This window comes from Macrobrachium rosenbergii, chromosome 44 (assembly GCF_040412425.1).
Source record: "Macrobrachium rosenbergii isolate ZJJX-2024 chromosome 44, ASM4041242v1, whole genome shotgun sequence".
Lineage (NCBI taxonomy): Eukaryota > Metazoa > Arthropoda > Malacostraca > Decapoda > Palaemonidae > Macrobrachium > Macrobrachium rosenbergii.
Genome location: NC_089784.1, coordinates 30,852,064 through 30,867,245, shown reverse-complemented (window position 1 = coordinate 30,867,245; position 15,182 = coordinate 30,852,064). Strand labels below are relative to the sequence as shown.

The window sequence follows — 15,182 nt, the reverse complement described above, 5'->3', positions numbered from 1 at the left end:
TCAAGGCACTGACATCCAGAACAGGCCTCCAGCCCCCCAAGGCTTTCAGAACCACAAAAAAGCGATTGTAAAAACCTTTTGAGTGGGGATCTAGCACTTCTTCCACTGCTCCTTTGGAAAGAAGGGATTCAACTTCTTGAGAGAGGGCCAAAGGCTTCATGGAACCTTTAGAATACGTTGTCAAGGCGGTTGGAGATGTTACTAAAGGAGTAGTCTTTATGAAAGGAATGGAGTAGCCCTCCTTGAGAGCTTTGATCACCCAAGGATCTGCTCCCCTGCGCTCCCTTTCCCTCCTATAAAGTAGAAGTCTGGCTCCTACTTGGGCGTGGAGGACTGACTTCTCACTTCTTGGGGTTGGACTTGAAGGAAGACCTCTTGATGGACTTCGTAGGAGGTCACAAGTTTGATCTAGGTCAAGGTTGGGTTTTATTATTCCCTCCACGAAAGCGCTGAGACTGTAGAGGGGAGAAAGATCTTGATGTGAAAGGCACAGGCTCCCTCGGATGCCTAGTGGTCTGTGCCAACAAGTCAGTGGTAGACTTACTCTGCAAGGCCGAAAGAATCTCCTTCACCGTGACTTGAGGAAAGAGGCGAGATCTATCTAAAGGAGCGAAGAGTAGAGCTGACTTCTGTGTAGGCGAGACTCCTTTCGAGGTGAAAGAACACCAGAGCTCCTCTTCTCAAGGATGCCCATAGAAAAGAGGGAGGCGAGTTCTAAAGAGCCATCTCTAATTGCCCTATCTGAGCACGAAAGAACTCCCAACCAATCAGAAGCAAAGTCTTCAGCTAGATCAGGAAAGTCTTCAGTCCTCCTCGCCAGCACCCCGATGGCCCAATTGAGAAAACTAAATATCTCAGACACCTTAAAAATATTCTTGATAAGGTGATCCAGCTCAGTTGAGGAAAACATCACCTTGACCGTAGAAAAGGCCGTTCTACAAGTCGAATCCACCAGACCAAAGAAGTCCCTTTGGGAGGAGGCAGAAACTCTCAAGGAAGGAGCTTCTCCCATGGCATAGTAAGAGTATCTCATCTTCAACAATTTGCTGGGCGGAAAAGCGAATGTCTCTTTGACCTGTTCTCTCTTAGCAGCCAGCCAGACATGAACTTCTTTGAGAGCTTTCTTCGAGGAGGAAAGAACTAGCTTGGGTAACCTGGTACCTTCTGACAAATGCTTTTTCATGAGGAAGGTAGAAGCTGGAGAAGTAGGCAAAGCAGGCACGAAGAAATCAGGAAAATTATCCAGGAGAAACGCAGAAGAGACGAGTAACCAGAAGCGGGAACCGTATCTTGGACAACCTCTTCCTCCTCTGAAGAGATAGGAGACAAGGATTTATCCTTGGGCTCTGGGGCAGAAGAAGATTTCTTCAAAAAACCCATAAGCTTGGTCAATTAACGCTTGAGTGGGGCTAAAGAATCTTCCTGAACCGATGAGGAAGACGGATTAACAAAAGAAGGTACATGGGTTCCAGAAGCAGAAGCTGGGAGTTCAGCTGCTGGCATCAAGTTCGGGAGTTGGTGCCGGGCGCTTGAGAGTGGAAGTCTGGCGCAAGACAGCAGGTGCCGGGCACTCATCAGCGGAAGTCTGGCGTGAGTCCGTGGGCGCTGGGCACTCAGAAGAAGTCGGGCATTTAGAACGCTTACCGCGCTCAGGACTGTCTCTCAACGAATGAAGATAATGAGCAGCCGAATCAGGCTGGACTTGAAAACTGCAGGAAGGTTGTGGGCTAGCCTCCCTGTACCTCTTAACAGCCAGGGGAGAGGTGTCGCCAAGATCTGCATTTCTCTTGAGCAGGCGTGAAGAAACAGAGTAGCAATAAGAGAGCTTCTTGCACGGGCTGGAAGTTTCCGAATCTGAGGAAAGCCGAGGCACTGGTCCAATGGCGTTTAGTTGAAGCCTGGGCAAACCCCACCAGCCTCCCTTGAACCTCAAGTATGTCTTCTCCCCGGTGCGGGGAAGCAGGACAGTGACCTTTGTTTAGGAGCACTGGTGGGACAGACAGCAACCTCCTCAACATTCACAGCACTCTCACTTCTCACTGCATTGTCAATACTCACATTTTTCTCCATTAGAGATCTAATTGCTGATCCCATTTCCATAATTGTATTAGATAATACACTGAACCTCCGATCGAACCTTGATTCAAGGCTGGCGCACTAAGAACGGAATCATGGGAACCTGGAACAGGAGTAGATGGTAAAGTAGGAGGGGTTAGGATAGGAAAAGAAGGAGGAATTGGAGGAGTGGTAGTTCTATCATCCCCTACATTATCCAAAGGAATGGAATCTGCATTGGCCCTATTCTCAGCCCTAATGGCTGTTTTCCTCTTCCTATCTCTTTCTAATTTTTCTAGATGAGATTTCAAGGTTTTCCATTCCTTATCCTCCCAATCCTGATACTCTCTGCAAGTATTATCCTTACTACATTCTTACCCCCTACATTTAGTGCATTTTGTAAGAGAATCGTATGAAAGCTTAGTTGGCCTCGTTCTACAACCCTCAGAATAGAAGCGAACACTGGATGAACTGGAATCCGACACTGTTAACTAAAGTAATTCCTAAAGTTAACCTGAAACAACAATTCATCAATGATAGAAAGCCACAAAGCAACAAATCCTGAATACTTCCCCTAATTCAGGCAAACAACCAGCCAATAAGCGAAGAAGCAGCTGCGTAAAACTTCCAATGTTAACCGGGAGCTGGCAGGAAACGAATTGAGCTCTCTGCTGAGTTGTTTCCTTAAGTCCCGGATAGTGGGTGGGACCTTGTCACCTACACACTAACGATAGTAGCGCCGCCGCACTAATTTTTAATTTTTAAGCTGCTGTAGGTTAGGGAACCAATAGCTATGTAATTATTTGGTATCACTTAAATTCTTGGAAAAATGAAAAATAAAAAATCTGGAAATTCATCAACAATAACCAAATTCGGTGATCATTTGAATGAGAAACAACTGAATATATCTAAGGAAACAATTGAATATATCTATATTTACGACATAAAAATATAACATCAGTTGTATTCTGTAGACTAATAAAAAAAATCTGTAACAACTATGTTCCTTGTTAAATACAATATTTTTACAGTAAAATAGTTTTCATACAAACACATTAATCATAAAATGGCCTCCAATGTTAGAAATGCATTCAGATGCACAAAGCAAAGAATTTCAGCAAGCATGCTTAGCCAACTCCTAAGCCCTTGCAGATAATCTACTGGTACTGAATCTTCTGTGCTAGTCTATAGCTGAAGAGAGATGGGTTAGCATATAAACTAGCTTAACTCCATAAACATACTTTGTTATTGCAAATATGTTAATCTAAGTTTAGTCCCAAGAAAAAATAACAAGGAGCTGACAAAGGAAATTAAAACAGGAATGTTTCCATAAGTAATGAGTTTTCAAAGGAAGATTCTTCTGGGGATTAAATGGAATGAAATATAAAATTTAGGCCAAATGCCAAGTGCTCTTCTGATGATGGGCACCAATCACCAAGGCCACCATACAACAGGAAGACAGGCGAAGCTGCAGGGAGTGAAGATGGAAGGAACTGTGCACATATAGTGAAGATGGAAGGAACTGTGCACATATAGTGAAGATGGAAGGAACTGTGCACATATAGTGAAGATGGAAGGAACTGTGCAAAGACAACTTCTCTAAAGATAAGGTGACTGATCAACACTCACCATGCCTTGGCCATTGAGTAAGGCTAAAGAAAGAAGGAAACAGGTCCTGAGGAGGCAATATACAGTTCTCTCAAGGTCTGCTACCATCTAAAAACATTCCCAGGTAAACTGCCTTGGTGCATGTCAACTGGTCTGACTTCAGGCTGACCTGCAACACCCAAGAACTGACACATGTACAGAAGTAGCTGCAGGTTACTCTGTAAATCCTACTTCAAAAATTTTGGTAGACAGCAACTAGGAAAGATCATACAAGGCTGCATCCAACTTCATTATAATGTTGGCAAGCTGACAGTACAATGCATATAACATACAACCAGCACTGACATTGAACAGTAACAAAACTGAAATACATCAGTTGCTGGCTGAAAAGCAACTCAACTGAGAAATTCACAAAATAATATACAACAAATCACACACAAAGTTGAAAATGAAACTGAAATGCACTGAAAATGAAATCCTGTAAATAGCAGAGGAGTAAACACATCAGATATGCTGAAAAGTCCTAGAGAGAATGTTAAGTAGTGTATCTGCAAGGATCCAAAGTTAGCCCTGGATAACAACTCTTCATTCTGTGTACCTGGATGCATTCCATAACATACAAGCATATTTTATGATTAATGGGTTTTTATTAACAAACTGTACAAGATTATGACTCTCTCTTTACTTTTTAGAACTCCAGCATAAAGAATAACTAAACGTTATCATTTCCTTAGAATTACAGTCTTTGAATATAAATTAATATAACATAAACAGTACTGTACTTTAATGCAGTGTACAGACAAAAAAAATAAGTAACTCCTGCAGCTGAGCACCAAAATGCCATTAGCTCATTGTATAGTGAAAAGTATCTTATCCCAAAATAATCCTGTAATAAATCATTAATTTGAGTATAATCTTCCAGAAACAAAGTTAAGGAACACCAAACAGTGGCTAGGCATTCTCTAACTGATAGTTTTACAGTACAGTATTGCATTGTTTAACATTTCCTTTACTCTCAGGCCAGTAAGTGAAACTTGACTTTTGGGAACTAGCTTTGTTCTTCTTTTCCTTCCTAAAACCAACTCATATCAGACCCGTTCAACATACAACCAAACTGAAAATTTTTGTGCCCCTTGTAGCAACTACTGCAGTATTACATGCTCCACCAACAATTAAATATCAAAATGCAAAAGCTATCAAAATGCAAAAGCAAATGCTATAAATCTAATAAAGTAATAAAATAAAAACTACAGCACTGTCTTCTAGCAAGACATTGAGTAACATTTCTTCATAACTTACCTGCTATGTCTCCAGCTGTGTAGTTGTATTCAATAACCTCTTGATCATTCCCAGTCTTATGCTGGGGATGAGTAACTACAGCCTGAAGCGCCTGTCTCACAAGATCTCGCTGAGGTCCAGATGACTGTTGTTGACCTTCAACATGTTGCTGAGGACTAATGGACTGCTGTGCTGTAACAGGCTGTGATCCAACAGATTGCTGAGTTCCAACTGATAACTGAGTTCCATCACTATCATGGTTAACAGGGACACCCATATTGTCTATATTATCAATTTTTTCTTTTTTAGGCTCTAGTGAAAGAGCAGAAGCATGTTCGTCTCCAACAGCCGATGCTGAAGTGCAATCAGTTAACACTATATGCCCTTGAGGAATTGTGGATGCCATAAGAGGATGTCCATGACTTGGCAGTGTCACAGTACCTGCTAATGAAGCAGCAGGCATAGTTGTTAAATTTGTGGCAGAGATCTGTGTTGGTAATGAGGTTTGGGCATGTACTAGCGTAGCTGTTTGAGTTGTAGGCTGATGACAAGACACACCCTCCCCAACTGTTGACACTAATATACACGATTGTCCTTGAACACTGATGACAGGATCTTGAACACGGTAATATGGAGAGCCTCTGTCAGACTGGTGGGCAGGTATGACTGTCCCTACATGACTGCTATTCATGGCCTGGCTCACAACTGTGTGAATGTGAGGCAATGGCTTGTGATGATGTGTTGAGGTATGTGGAGTTAACTCAAGTGGAACAGCCTTTTCACTACCTCCAGCTGCATGAGCAGACAGGTCTTGTGGGGCACTCTTAGAGAGGTTGCTTGGAAGATTGCCATGACTGTGGCGAGGTAAAAGTAAGTGACCATCACTATCTATTCCCTTTACAACTGAATGATGAGGCACATGTATTCCTACGCGGTAAGTTGGGATATGAGGACTGAGTCCTTTGTTAGTGATGTGTGAAGGAACTACATCATGGGGGCCAGAGGAGGAACCTGACAATACAACAGAAGTTAAATTTGTTGGTGCAGAGGTAGCTGCCAGTGATGATTTGTGTGCTGCAATATGTGGAGAAATATTGTGCGTTTCTTTACTCGTTTCTGCCCCTGCATACATCTTCAAAATGTGGTCAGAGGCATCTCTTCTGTAAATATAAAGATATTCTTATCAAAAACTAACCAGAGCTAATACAATTTCATTTATCTAACAACAAAGTTCCATAAAAATCTGAGTACTCAATAATGAAAATGCAATACTTGAAAATACTTGTTTCACAGTGGATAGATAAAAATCCAAAAAGCTATGAAAAACAAATCTAATTTATTCTACCAGAAATTCCTGTTAGATTGAGTAATATCAAAAAAAAAATTACAATCTCTGAAAATTTGTTTCACAGACATAAATAACAGCCTTGAAAAGCCTTCGTGCGGGGGAGTATAACTACTGCTGAGAACTGGCACAGCACATTTTACACAGTGCTTGAGATTCTTTGCTGCATCTTTTGCCAATCATTTTCTCCAGTCTCTTCCCACTTACCAAACTAACTCATTCAACTTTCCCTTGCTCCAATTTTTATCTATTATTTCACAATACCTTTGACAGCTTTGCAAAGTGACTTGGTGATCTGGATAAACTACTTCACAGTTGTAATGCACTTACAAAGGAAGGTTTATACAAGCAGTACCTGATGACAAATTCCAATGTATACTGTGAAGGGCATACAATAAGTACTACAGTATAACCATATAAGTATACTGTAAATGTATGGTGTGACTCAAAACTGGTTAGTGAAACCTGAGGGGCATCAAATGCCATGAATTTTCACAGTATTTCTACAGGACATCAACTACAAAAATTCGGAGTACAATACAGTGCGTCACCGACTGACAGAGACACCAACTTACAGCAGATTCGATTTTATGGCACTTTTTCAGCATCGTTAACAGTGTTTTACAGTGCTATGACTTGATGTTGCATCAAGTTTCCACACCGTAAGCGCTGCTGACAGTGCAGATGACAAGAATAGGCATTAAGTTAACAGTTATGGCACCGTTAAAGCGCAGATAACTGTACAGTATTGTACATCTAAACTCTCTAATGATGAAATGTTATTTCATAATTATTAATAACAGATCGGGCACTTACTCTACTAGGCCCTTTTTTGGTCATCTCTCCAAGCATACTACAGTACTCTATTAATTGCGAGCCAAACTCCAAATTAAATAACCAGTGATTACATAAGAAAAAATGTTTTTACTCCTATGCACAAGAAAAAATATATTATCAGAATACTTTTCAGGCTTCAGTGACACCCTAAACCATAGAAGAAGCAATCAACTTAAGATCTCATCCAACAATATAATAAAAATCTTTAGAACCAAGTCACAAGGGTTAAGCAAAAGAAGCTAGGTAAGATCAATATCCTAGAACTGAATATGAATAACAATGCTGGGCTGCAAGATTCTGTTAGCAAGAGTAAAAGGAGCCATGTTAGGAGCCATGTTACCTGTTTATGCCAACAGAAAAGTATGGAACTAAGTTCGGGAAAGATGGGATAAAAAATTTAACTGCAAACTTTGCCTGCTATCAAGAATGACTAAAAAAAGTACAGTAATTATAAAGCAATGGCTTGCTTTTCATACAGATGCAAAGTATCTCCTAAAGTGCTAACTCTTAAATTAAGTCATTAGAAAACAGACAGCACTGTACCAAGAAAACTTACCAAAGTAGTGTCCATCCCAATGAAATGAGCAGCCTTTCCTACCAAAATGCTACCAGAAACATGAAGAACTGAAATGTCAGTTTAGTCCACCTTCGAGAAACACTTCAACATCTAAATCTGGAACATCAAAAATATTTGTATCATATTACTTTCAAACAGTAAGACTGGTATTATAGTACTATCATATGCATAAAATATATTTAATGAAGCTCTATAATTTACAAATAAAACTTTTCATGTATGTAACATCCTACAAATGATAAATAATCAGTTCATGAATCATAACACAAATTAATCACCCATAATATTAAATGAAGCAAAAACAAGAGATGCCATGTACCTCAAGACTACAAAGGTGTCTGATTATTAAAATCCTTTACATGCTAAAGACTCAGAATCTATAAGGTCAACTAACTAATTGCAAAGGTCATTCCTATGACTTACAAGAATTCAAGTTCTAAAATAAGGAAAGATTATTATGCCTAAAAAATGTGGGCATTATTTTCACAGTACTGTAGTTAACACAAGAACAACCGAGCGGTCATTTTGACAGCAATATCTCTTTCAAATGTATGTAGTTTCTGTAATTTTTCCCAAACAAACATGATTCTCCACGACATTTCCTAATTCACCACAATGTATATTGAGCTAAAAGGAAACTGAAATTAGCTCATTGCTCTACGAGATGTGGCCCTTTATACCTTCAACAACCGAACGGTCATTTTACCTGCTAGTCTGTATGGAAAGTTATTTCTTTTGACATGGCAATATACTGTACACACGTTTCATGACTCAATATCAAGTATATGATAATCAGCCAGTTAGTCACTGCTGAGGTTAAGTACAGTGAATATGTCCTCAAAACACACTCTTTCGGACAATGAAATTCTAACATTGTTGACTAGAATATCATCCTCTGATTCTGAAGGTGATCTAATGTCTGACAACAAGGAAGAAGAATATATTCCAAATGCTGAAAGCTCACCTGAACCTGATGAGGAAACTGATGATGATAATGATGATGCAATACAAAGTAGATATACTTGTGAAGAAGAAGAAAATGAAGTATATAGATGCAGAAAAGTCTGGGAATATCTGCTCCATTTTGGTAGGCAAGGATGGAAAACAGTGGGAAATTATTGAGCAAAATATCGACATCAGAAGAGTTACAACCCAAAATATTCTACGAGAACTGCCTGGACCTACATCGTTTCCCAAACGTGGAATTGTTCACGGAGAAGGTCAAAGTGCTTTTGGATTACTCATAGGCAACTATACATTATCAAACATAAACAAATATGTACTGAAATTGAAGCTCACTTGAAATTGAAGAATGATTCTTGAATATCATTTGAAGAGTTGTATGCAACAACAGGCAATATGTATGCCCAAGGAATTCTTGCTAGGAGGACTATGGTGTATCGAGTAGGGGATTTTCCCCCCTCTTCTCCTGATCCAGCTGTTATGGTCCATGTTTTTCTTGCCAAGAGAGGCGCAATTGTTTCTGCTAAGCCGCATTTCTCAATTCAAGAGGTCTTGAATTTGTATTAAACTTGGCTATCACCACCGAAGCTAGATCCTTTAGAGAATTGTGCTAGCCACTGTTAACTGTGTCTGAAGGAGTTTGGTGGACTGCCTCCTTAGGTCAGGGATCCTATGAAAAGCCTCTAAGGGTTTTTGTTTCTTTAACAAGGCTTTTTTGGGATGTGATAGATGAACTAGCTCATGTCCTTTTGGGAAGTAATTGACAACAAGCTATCCGTTTCTATAGCTGCAGAGACAGGGAAGGAGCACAGAAGACCTAAATAGTACTTTCTCCACCTATCCCAGGCCACTTTGGGCAATTCTACCTCTCTCCCTTGGTCTTCCTTCCAGGCTCAAGAGGGAAGAAGTGTCATTTTGGCAGCAAGGATCCAGATTTCATTCTGCCAAAGGGGGATGCGCATTTCCTCCACTATTATCAAGATTCCTAAGTCTGATTAGCTCATTGAGCCCTCCTCTGCCTCTGGGTGCAGGTTGGGCCACTTCACTCAAGTGTGGGAAGACTTAGTTGTAGATTTCCTGGTAAAGGAAGTTCTTTTGGAAGGTTATTGCATTCCTCTCAGGCATTCACTGCCTCTTCAACTAGCTTTTAACCTTTCAGTCAAACAGAGACAGATGTTGGTCAGGAAGTCTTCTCCATAAGAGAAGGCAGCATTAGAGGAAGTACCAGCTTCTTTGTTGGCCTTTTCACACAGGCTATTCCTAGTGCCAGGGAATGGGAGGTCGGAGGCCAGTCCTAGACATATACAGGCTCAATCTATGTGGCCAACTGTTTCCCTTTTTTTCATGAAGTCAACCTCCACTGTCTTTTAACTGCTGTGTAGGAAGGGGATGAGGAGATGGATGTTGACAGGGTACATGAACAGTGTACACTCTAGTGTCCCCATTTACCAACTTTTAGGAAGTGCCTAATGTTTGTTTTTGGGGAAAGACATATCAATGTTGAACATTTCATTTCGAGCTGAGTTCCATGCCCCAAGTTTTGACTAAGGGCGCTATCCCTTCAAGAATGTTTTACTTATTAGGAGAAAAGTTACTTCTGTACCTGGAAGACCGGATTATCTTTGTGAAGTCCAAGGTGTTTGAATGAGGGCAAGAGAGCCTGTACTGGGCTTGGTAAGGACCTAGGCTTACTAAGAATGTCAGTCATCTCTGGAACCTACACAAACAGTGACCTACCTGGGCATGGTGATTGAATCTGTTCTGTTCAAGGTTTTCTGACACATGCTTGAGTAGACAAGCTATTCTTAATCATGAGAGAATTCTCCTCCTAAGGGAGTATGCCTGCTAATGCTGGTTGTATCGCTTGGGCCACTTGTCTTCTCTGGAGAAGTTCGTTCCAAGTGCTCGACTTTGGATGTTACCCCTTCAGTTGCACTGGCATGGAGAGAGACTTGGCCAGACCATGAGCAGACAAGAGAGAGGACTTTCAAAAAGGAGACCCTCTTTGGCCAAAACTTTTGCCACTTAGTCAAGTCTCCCTAGTACCATAAACTGACAGCTTAAAAGAAGGACTGCAGATATCTAAGCACAACTGAACTAATTCCTTAAAACTGACAGGATACACTAAATGCTCCTCTTCCTGAAAAGGAGGCAAAGGAGAATGCTGTCAGGAAGAGCAAATCCAATAAGAATCCTCTTCCTAAAGGACAAAAGTAGCCCTAGAACCAGGATGGTCTCAAAATCCCAGGCGCTAAAGATCTCATAATTCATCCGGCAGACACTTGAAAGTCAAAAGCTCTCTCACTAAGTGGACTCACTGATGCCTTGTACTTGCAAACACCCATGAAGACTCGCTACAGCACATGCGGACTCGCTAATGCCCCACACAGACTTGCTAACGCCCCGTGCAGACTTACTAACACCCATGAGGACTTGCTAACATCCGTGAGGACTATCTAACACCCATACAGACTCACTGAGGCCTGTGCAGACTCGCTGGGGCCTGTGCAGACTCGCTGAGGCTTGTGCAGACTCGCTGGGGCCTGTGCAGGCTCGCTGAGACCTGTGCAAGCTCGCTGAGGCCTGTGCATGCTTGCTGAGGCCTGTGCAGACTCGCTGGGGCCTGTGCAGACTCGCTGAGGCCTGTGCACTCGCTGAGGCCTGTGAAGACTCACTGAGACCTGTGCAGACTCGCTGGGGCCTGTGCAGACTCTCTGGGGCCTGTGCAGACTCGCTGATGCCTGTGCAGACTTGCTGCCACCCATGCAGGCTCACTGATAGCTGTGCAACCATCAATGTTAAAAGGGAGAACTGGCACAAATGCTTACTCCTGAAAGCCTAACTACAGACTCAGGGCTGCTAGCAATGGCTGCAGGTGCAACGGCAGCATTCACTATGGATTGCGATCGGTCATCTGGCTCGGACAAATCGCTAGAATAACCATGGGACAATAGGGTCAAACACAAGATGTAGACCTATTGAAGATATAAACCTACCATAACTGTCCTTATGCGACCGCGATCTAACTCTGTTCATGGAGGACCGAAAGCAAAGGTAGGAGGCAGATGTTAGTCCTCGTCTGGAAACCCCGGGACTACCAGGCCTGTCGGTAGGGGTCCAGAGGTGATAGGCAAGGCTGCATCCACAGAGTGGCCAAAGGAACAAGGGACACTGTCCCTGCCAATGCACTGGACACATTCGATGCAAGTCTTGAATTGTTACACAAAATTCAATTCTAGATTTAACCAAGTCAATATCTAATTGCATTAAATCTAGTCTACTTCCCTGAGCTGACATTTGGGTGTAGATGGATCTATATCCACTAGAGAAGAAACTATAGACATATCTCTCTCTATCTTCTTGACCAGGTGTTAATTCTAAAGAAGACCTAGATTCAAGACTGTTCTATTTACTCTCTCCTAGGTCTATCCTTTTCTTCTAATTTGGCAATTTATCATCTTCTCTATCTCTTCCAAAGACCAATCCTTGCTATGATCACGAAGCTTGTCTGAATCACAACTCAACACTCAAAGATCCATGCACAGTTTGCGTGTACATACGTCAATTAACCCAATCTGGTCTTGCAACCACTTGCCTTACAGAATCTAACATATTTTGATAAGGAAGAATCCATACTGCCAAATACAGACCAAAATCCATATAATCCATTCATTAACCAAGAAAACAAACCCAAATTTTGGAGCACTTGTCTAAACGCCTGGCCAAATCTGCCGACAGAGAAGAATGACAACTAAAACATTCGCTGTCCTACCCCAACCCTCCAAAGGAGGGGTTAACTATTGGGAACATTTGTTAACAATTATTTCAGTTTTAAAACTTGTCGTACCTGTTCCAAGTTGCCGCAGATAAGGCTAATGATAGAGGGTAAGGTTCATCTTAAAAATGTATTCAACGCTACGGTACTCAAATACAGATTGTGTTGAACTGAATCTCATTCCAGACATTATTTCATTACCCTAAAAGGTACAAATATATGTATAAAGTGGACTCCTGCCTATTCACAGTTCTGGATTTGTAGCTTCACCTATTCATGGATTTCTCTGTGGAACATATATACACATTATTCGCGGAAGATTCGCCTATTCGCAGTATTTTTCAAAGAGAAATATTTAGAAATTACTGTATGTTCATATCATTTTTGTGACTAAATGTACTTTTTGTGATAAAACTAAAAAAATACACAGCTATAAGCATTTTTGGATAGTTTTTTGAACTATTAAAATAGGCAGTTTAAGTGTTTTTAGAGAGGTCTTTAGCTATTCGGGGGGGGGGGGGTAGTGGTACCCATCCCCCGCGAATACCAGGGGTCAACTGTACCAATAAACCTTTGCCATATTGACAATAATGAATGTCAACAGAAACTGGAATGCGGTCATTTGACAGTGCCGTCATCCTAAGGAGGAGGGTTATTACCCATTGTTATATACTCCAGACTTAGCAAAAGGCTGCTATTCTTTATAACTTTAAATATAATCTTGTAATTCCTTTCAATATATTTCTTATTTCAGTGACGCAAATAATGTTTCAATGTACCAAATAATATTATTTTATCAATTTCAGTTTTGATGAAAACTGTTTTAGTTTTTGTGATGTGTGGAATATGTTACTGCTTATGTTAACAACATTCTTCTATATCCTTACTATGAATAATTATACACCAATGAATCAGGATGTTTCAGTAAGCAAAGTAGATTCTTTTTACAATGCAAATACATACACAGTCTTTTGGCCGCTCGGTCGTTCTAGATGGGTACCACTGGTGTTCATTCTAGTAGTGTTAATAGTTACCAATATATATTCTTAAGTTTTTCTTTTAATCTTGCCAATGGCAACCAACTTTTCTGTACAAGCTTACCACTGACAACATTTATTAAGTACAACACAAAAAAAAATTACTATTGTTCATTAACATATACTGCCATATTCATTACTGTTCATTTTCATTGGCTATTTAGTCCGGTGTTCTGACACCTGTCTATACTTTTTTTCTAAACATGGCATTTACCTATTACTACATCTTTTTTTTGTTAAGATTAAGGGGAGATCTAGAGGGAGGCAAAGGCTACTAGTTATGGCACAGCATCCTAAATTGAGTTATCCTAGGTTAAGATGTGTCCAGTAATTTTAACTGCTGATTGTGATACACACCTCATGGTTAACTTAGTCAAAAGCAGAACTAAAATCAAGATCAATCACACAAATTTTATAACCAGAAACTAGGGATTTCTGTAAAGTGCTAAAAGAAATATAACAAACCCAACTTCCAGCTGAATAATCCTGATTTCAAAAAAGATAGACAGAGGGCCACATATACTGCATGCTACTTAAAAATGCTCCATACTGTATGATGTGTAAAAGAGAAAATGAAATAAAAACCATTACTTCTGCATCATACCAGTATCTGGGTAACTTTTTGCTACAGGAACTTGCAGAGTTTAGAAGAAAGGTGGATGCAACGTACAAGATAGAAACAAAATATGTATATAGAAATAATGTTGGTATTATAACAACCTCATAAATATTTCTAAAAATTGTTGTAGTACCTGCATATCAAATCCTTTTCTAGCTCTGCAGTCTGACACCAATTGAAATTTAATTATTGCCCTTTATAAGAACAAGATGGCCTATTACACCTTCCTCACACATAAAAAAAAAAAAAAGCTTTAAAGGCAGAGCCTGTAAAAAAACAATATGTGGAGAAATCTTATTGGCCTGAGCCATTTAAATGACAAGCAATGACATCAAAACATAACAGAAGTGTGGGAATAAATTAATAAAACTTAATTTTCTTAACACTGCACCAGGCTGCCATGCAACAATAAAACACCGTCCCACAGGTCATTCCTGACATACTTTGGAAACCTTTTATTTAATTTGCAAGTAAATAACTTCACCAAAGATTATGGTATTGCAATGGATTCTTTACCCCCAGAATTATTTTATTCCTCAGAATCACAAACTCCAAGATCATCAAGCAAAGAAACTTTATCATCTTTATTCAAAACACATGACCTCTACTGATTAAACAGGTTCCAAGTTTTTAGAAAGTAGCTTATGACTATTTCTGATGCATTATCACGTGTTTTGACTACTTTTAATATTGTTTAAAGATATTCAGCCACTGACATACCCCAAGTTAGGTTAGGTTATATGCTTATATATGGTAGACATATTTGGACTTAGCCTACCTAGGTTTATTAGACCAATTCTGGATGGAAATTATAAATGTTAACAAAAAATATTTTTAAAATCTATAAAAATATTAGCCTATACCTGTAATACATCAGTGCTAACTACACCTATGAGGACACAATAGTAAATATTCAACAAAGCCTTGGCATAGCAATAAGATAGGCCTAGTGCTCAGCCTAATACAGTAAAATGTGAGTGGCACAGGGGAAATATAACTACAGTATCCCTGAACCCTATGCTATGCTAACCTTCATCACTAGAGTAGGCCTATCATAAAATATCTTTGGCTTAATCCCACAGGCTATT

The 15,182-nt window shown here is 40.1% G+C and overlaps 1 protein-coding gene across 12 annotated transcripts in view; it reads right to left on the bottom strand.

Annotated features, from left to right (window-relative positions):
- Positions 1–15,182, bottom strand: part of LOC136829498 (protein split ends-like) — a 162,355-nt gene that overhangs the window by 35,223 nt on the left and 111,950 nt on the right. For all 12 annotated transcript variants that reach the window (XM_067088272.1, XM_067088274.1, XM_067088278.1 and 9 more), the window contains 2 exons: positions 7,680–7,796; positions 4,963–6,101 (listed from right to left, as the gene is read on the bottom strand). In XM_067088272.1, the coding sequence (XP_066944373.1) occupies positions 4,963–6,073 (1,111 nt within the window). In that variant the 5' untranslated portion in view covers positions 6,074–6,101; positions 7,680–7,796. The remainder of the gene's footprint in view (positions 1–4,962; positions 6,102–7,679; positions 7,797–15,182) is intronic.